This window comes from Humulus lupulus, chromosome 5 (assembly GCF_963169125.1).
Source record: "Humulus lupulus chromosome 5, drHumLupu1.1, whole genome shotgun sequence".
NCBI classification, from domain to species: domain Eukaryota; kingdom Viridiplantae; phylum Streptophyta; class Magnoliopsida; order Rosales; family Cannabaceae; genus Humulus; species Humulus lupulus.
The window spans coordinates 32,593,200-32,599,920 of NC_084797.1; the positions used below are offsets into that span (position 1 = coordinate 32,593,200).

Genomic DNA, 6,721 nt, shown 5'->3' on the forward strand with positions numbered 1-6,721 from the left:
AAGCACTTGACTGGTCGGACAAACACCTGACTAGTCGGACAAGCACCTGACTGGTCAGACAAACACCTGACTGGTCGAACAAACACCTGACTGGTCGAACAAGCACCTGACTGGTCGGAAAAACACCTGACTGGTCGGACAAGCACCTGACTGGTTAGTCAAAAATCTTCACCGGTCTGACAGAAATTCTATCGGATCGGTCAGATCACTTTATCACAACTCCAAAGAGCCAACACATTTATTGACTATTAATGTGCCATTTACTGACCATGCATTGCCACTTGTCACCCTTGATTGCCACGTCATCGAACTGAAATTTTGGGGATGACAGCTGGGATTATACAACAATAAATATGTTCATACATAACGAGCTATCCGAGATGACTCATCGGGTCTTCGAGATCAGCGATCGACCCTGTGGCTGTTGAGACTTATGGTATTGCTACGAGCTTGCCATCCTGCTTCAGGACATGCTCGAAGTAGATTGACACTATCGAAGCCAGCATACTCGAGCCTGCACTTCCCAAGCTTGGACTGTTTAATCTTAAGGCAATCGATAACAGATGTATCCCAATGTCATGTCATTTCGAACTCAGAAAGCATCCTGATGTTACACATCTTCGAGGTCGTCATTTTACTTCGGAGATCTTACAGCTGGACCATACAATGCATTTTATACATTTCGAGCTCACACTTGACGAGTCCAGTTTTCGAGGTCATAACCTCTGGTCTCGAAATCTAGGTGTAACAGTATATAATAAATAATGGTAATTTAATTATAAAAAAATATTTATTTAAAAAATAAAAATAATTTGGTAAAAATAATATAGATTCTATTCTATTTCATACTATACCAAACATAATAATTATTATTCAGTTATTAAAAAAAAAATCATTCCATTCATATTCTTATTCGGTTACTATTACCATTAACATTCCAAGCAACCAATCACCAACTAAAATAAATCCAACTAATAAACGACTGTCAAAGGTTAAAACGGAAAACATGCCGTTTTCAAATCGACTTGAATTTTCTAACTTGGAAATTGGAAAATTATATGTCGTTTAGAGCGAGAGTATATTTATTTTCCTCGCAGCCGCCGTATCGCTCTGCTCGGCAGCCATAGTCCTAATCAAAAACCCTCATAAACTCTCAAGCTCCATTCGCAGTACCCGACAATAATGGTGAGCAAAAGGCAAAAAGAAGCTCGTAAGAAATTCAAGGCCGAGAACCCTGGACTGTTCCCTAAGCCAGAGCCTACCCCCCCTAAAGACCCAGACAACGCGAAGAAGAAGAAGTTCAAGCGGAAGAGGAAAGTAGAATCGAAAGCCCCCACCGATGGAACCAGACCCATCAAAAAGGGGCACAGAAAACACCCACTTAGAGTACCTGGTATGAAGCCCGGTGAGAGCTGTTTCATCTGTAAAGCCAAAGACCATATCGCCAAGCTTTGCCCTCAAAAAGCTCAGTGGGAAAAGAACAAGGTTTGGGCTTTTATTTAAATTATGCTTTGTTTCGAGTTTTTTTATCTGAGTTTTCCGTTAATTCTTCCTAGATTGAATATGAATTTCATGGATGTCTTGTGGATTTATTTTCCCTTTCATATTAAAAAAATCGGGTTGTTATGTTGTTGATATTGTTTTTGTGGTACTTTCAGATATGCCTGCTCTGCCGAGGCCGTGGGCATAGCCTGAAGAACTGTCCTAACAAGAACGATGAGACCGTGGATAAAAAAATGTGTTATAATTGTGGAGAAAGTGGGCATTCACTTGATAAATGCCCCCGACCTCTTCAAGATGGTAATTCATCACATTTTTCTTGTCATAGGGAAAATATATAAATTTGAATTGACTCTTGCAACTATATACTCGTCATGACTTATTGCGCCAAGCTTGTTTAGTGGTGCACCCTTATTTTGACTCAATGTGACACAAACGTTGAATAATATAGATGTGAAGTTTTGAGCCTTACATGATTACTGGACGGTTTTATTGCTCAACAGGTTTTACTTGGTTGGTAGTTGAGTACTGCATATTTTTCAGTCTGGATTTTTCCTTTACTTCCTATAGTTAAACCTATGCAGTTTAAATACTGCTTTGTTAAGTTGTGAAAAAAATTTGATTTCTTCTTTTGGTGTTCAAGTCACATTCTTTTGTTTGGTTATGTAGCACATATAAGCTATTATCATAGTCGGAAAGTGATTGGTTAAGCCATTTGGTTTCTTCTCTATTCAATTGTATACGAGGGTACTGGCCAACATGTTTAAAACATGGTTTGGTTCATTCAGACCTCTTTGAAAGGATCATTTAGCTGCAATTGAGCAAATTATGATGAGGATTGACGGTTGAATTGGTGTCATTGTGTGTGTGTTTTCAATGTAAGTCATTGATTGGAATGTGTTTTTGTTTATTATGCAGGAGGAACGAAGTTTGCCACATGCTTCATTTGTAACGAGACTGGGCACTTGAGTAAAAACTGTTCTAAAAACACTCATGGGATATATCCCAAGGTAAATGAATTTAGCATTCTGGTTTTCCGTCTTAGAAATTAAATGTTCTTAATATTGGAACCAAAGACTGAACTATTAATTGAATTTAACATTCTGAAATATGATTTTCTTTCTCTGAAGGGTGGTTCTTGCAAACTTTGTGGTGGTGTTACACATTTGGCAAAAGATTGTCCTAACAAAAACCAACGCACCAACGATACCGCAGTTGCTAGTAAAGCTATTCGTGCCTGTAAGTTTCTCCACCTGACAATGCCTATTCATTCATTCTATCTCATTTCTGGCAGCTATTCTTTCTTTTGGGCTGAAATCATGTTTGGCAGTCCTCAAATTTAAAATGTACTTTCTCCTTTATTGTTTTTCTCCCTGTTATCAAGCTTCAAGTTATGTTAATTTTCCCTGTTAAATGCCATAAAGGGTTAGTAACATGTTACTTTTATCACTGTATCTCGGCGTAATTGGTGTCTCTTTTCTGATCTTACATGAACTATTTACTGTTTATCGTCGTGCTTTTTCATTGTTTATCAAGCTAAGTTTAGTGTTCTCTTCTCATTTTCAGCTGCAGAGGGAAGACCAAGAGGACAAGTGATCAAATTTACAAGTGGGGATGATCTTGAGGATGATTTCATGGCAGAGGACACAAATGGTAGTAAAAAAGATGAGGCTTCGGAGCCAGATCTGGGTTCTGTTTCTAATTCCCAAGAAAGTAATATAAAATCAAAGAAGAAACAAGGACCCAAAGTAGTAAATTTTGTTGGATAACATTATTGTTACAGCTGTTGGTTGTCTACATTCATGTAACATTTTTGACTTGATTTTTGTTTATCATTGCCCTACTTTAGAATTAATGAACACTACTAGATCCTCATTATAATTTAGACTCTTCGAATCAAGATTATGTTTTCTTTGTGTTTATTGTTATGAATATATATTTTTTGTTAATTCACCATTGTGAGTTGTCTACATATATTGTCTACATATTCAAACTGTTCATGCGAGGTCACATTGGGAGGAAGTAATAAAAATAAAAGGATCTGAGTGAAAAAGAATATGATGTGTGGAATAAGAAAGAAAACAGGGGTGGCAATAAATCATCTATATGAATAAAACCATCACTTGATAAATGAATAATATACATATGTTAATGTAATTTCAATGTAGGATGATTTCATCATTAATTATAATAAAGGGTGCGGTGGAGCATACAAACTATAAAGTTGTGGCAGTCGTGTTATGCATAATCTATGTATATTTAATTAGTGTCAATATTAAGTATTTGTTAGTTGTGGACATGATAGAGTAGGAGTTTTTGAGAAATTCTCAACCTTTGTTTTCTCCCTCGAAATTCTCTTCTCCACCGCATTTCTCTCACCTCTAATGCTTCCCAACAATTAAGGATCTCTCATCTGCTATACTCATCCATTTCTCACTTTCTTTCTTCTCTTTCTTCCTCATAATTTTTCAAAAAACCAAAGAAGCTGTTCTGTCTCTTTCATTGGAGGAAAACCATGGTATGTCCTCTTTCTAATATCTTTTATCATTCTGTCATTTTCTCTTGATGGCTAATAAGAGCGCTGAAATGAAATTAAGTTATATAACGATGGAGAAAAATGAGGGTAAGATATGTACAAGTTGGTCAAACCTCGTATCTTATGTAAAATTCTAATGCAATAAAACGTCTCTTCTTTTGGAGTTTTTGATGGTTGCATAAACTTGATTTGGATATTGTGTCAATACAACCTCTGCTATTTTAATTTGTTGATATGTCATATTTATTATTTTCTATCTATGATGATTTATGATGTTCTTTCTTTGTTTCTTAAAGAGCCAAAACATTCAAAGATTTTCAAATTCTCTTTGAGGAAGAATGTTTATGAATGACATACTATAATAATTTCTGTTATATCTTGTTTCTTTCCTTTTTTCCTATTTGTTGCATTGCAACGCACAATATTTGGATCAGGCTAACGCGGCATCTGGAATGGCTGTGAGTGATGAGTGTAAACTTAAGTTCTTGGAGCTTAAAACAAAGAGGAACTACCGATTCATCGTGTTCAAGATTGAGAATCAAGAAGTTGTGGTAGAGAAACTAGGAAGCCCCGGTGACTCCTATGATGCATTCACAGATTCTCTACCTGCCAACGAATGCCGCTATGCTGTCTATGATTTTGATTTCACCACCGATGAGAACTGCCAGAAAAGCAAGATTTTCTTCGTTGCTTGGTAAACTCTACAAGTTTTGAAATTGACCATTTTTGCTTGGAATGAAAATGTTAAAAAGAAACATTGATGTTGATTTTGTATTTTTTTTTATTTGAATAAGGTCACCGGACACATCTAGGGTGAGGAGTAAGATGGTTTATGCAAGCTCTAAAGATAGATTCAAGAGGGAATTGGATGGCATACAAGTTGAGTTGCAAGCAACCGATCCTAGTGAGATAAGTCTTGACATCGTAAAAGGCCGAGCTCTTTAAACACTCATGAATATTTTTTACCCATTTGACTCCTATATATGGCGCCTTTCATGGACAATTTACATTTTTTATGAGCAGGAAGTTTTTTCATCTTTCTAATAATTAATTTCTTTTTCTTTTTGTTGCATGGTTGTATACCAACCCCTTGTAGTTTAATGTGATTTTATTATATAAACTGTTTTTTTTATGGATGATTAGTCCTTGTTGTTTTATGATGCCTTTTTCTTTTGCGCAAACATGAAAGAACTTATCGATGTGCGAATTGTACAATATGTTCCAAGGGATATATATAACTTCTTAGTTCTTACCCTATTGCATATATATATATATATTTATTTATCGGTCACATATATGAAACTACAGAGACATGATTTTGTTTCACACATAAGATTTCTTGCTAAACGAAAATAGTATAAAGAAGGTGAAATGTGTTAGGAATTATTATGGTAATAGGCACTCGATTACAATTGAAGTCGAGATACTAAAAATGAAATCTCAAATAAATTGAGATAGAACAATTGGACATCAGTAAAAGAATTTCACTGTAGCAAAATAATTACAATAATTTCTCTCTAAAATAAGGAAACAAATAATAATATCCTCTCTTTTATCTCTAACAAAGGAAAGACTACAAATATTTAGGAAAAACCTCACTTTTATCTCTTCCATTCTCATTCTCTTTCAGTTCCTTTGATTATTCAAATGCTTAAATGTAAAGTAATTAAAATTTCTCGCCGTGGGGTGCTCAGTTTTGTTTGTGAAGAAGAAGGACAACACTCTGAGGATGAGTATAGACTACAGAGAGTTGAACAAGTTGACTATAAAAAAAAAAGTATCATCTAAAAAGGATTGACGACTTGTTCGATCAATTGCAAGGAAAGACGGTATTCTCGAAGATTGATCTCCGATCTGGTTATCACCAGCTAAGGATCAAGGATGAGGATAAACCGAAGACGGCCTTCCAAACGAGGTATGGGCACTATGAGTTTCTGGTCATGTCGTTTGGTTTGACCAATGCCCCAGCAGCCTTCATGGACCTAATGAACAGGGTGTTCAAGGACTTCTTGGATCAGTTCGTAATTGTCTTCATCGACGACATCTTATAAGTGTACTCCAGTTCAGAGGCAGAGTACGAGCAACATCTTCGCAGGTCTTGCAGAGGTTAAGAGAACATCGGTTGTACGCCAAGTTTAATAAGTGTGAGTTTTGGTTACCAGAAGTGACATTCCTTGGACACATAGTTGGTGAAGATGGGATTAAGGTGGATCCATCTAAGGTGGAGGCAGTGAGAGATTGGCTGAGGCCAAGGAACGCCTCAGAGGTTTGGAGTTTCCTCGGGTTAGCAGGTTACTACAGATGGTTTGTAGAAGGGTTCTCGAAGATTGCTGCACCTATGACAGAATTGACACGGAAGACTTTAAAGTTCATCTGGTCTAAAAAGTGTGAGAAAATTTTTCAAGAGTTGAAGCGACGAATTATTACTACACCTGTGCTAAGTCTTCCTTCAAAGGAAGGAAATTTTGTGGTATATTGTGATGCATCGAGGATGGGCTTAGGCTGTGTGTATGCAGAACGGGAAGGTTATAGCTTATGCATCACGACAGCTAAATGAGCATGAGCAGCAGTATTCTACCCATGATTTGGAGTTAGCAGCGGTGGTATTCGCACTGAAGGTTTGGCGGTATTATTTGTATGGGGAGAAGTGCGAGATATACACCAATCATAAAAGTTTGAAGTACT

The 6,721-nt window shown here is 36.6% G+C and overlaps 1 protein-coding gene across 1 annotated transcript; it reads left to right on the top strand.

The window, feature by feature from the left end:
* Positions 1–1,027: 1,027 nt before the first annotated feature.
* On the top strand, positions 1,028–4,996 carry LOC133779023 (uncharacterized). The gene is made up of 7 exons (XM_062219029.1): positions 1,028–1,485; positions 1,659–1,800; positions 2,419–2,510; positions 2,631–2,739; positions 3,067–3,266; positions 4,411–4,730; positions 4,831–4,996. Exons 1-7 carry the CDS (start codon positions 1,183–1,185, stop codon positions 4,979–4,981), a joined length of 1,317 nt encoding a protein of 438 aa, XP_062075013.1. The 5' UTR covers positions 1,028–1,182; the 3' UTR covers positions 4,982–4,996.
* The last annotated feature ends 1,725 nt before the right edge of the window (positions 4,997–6,721 follow it).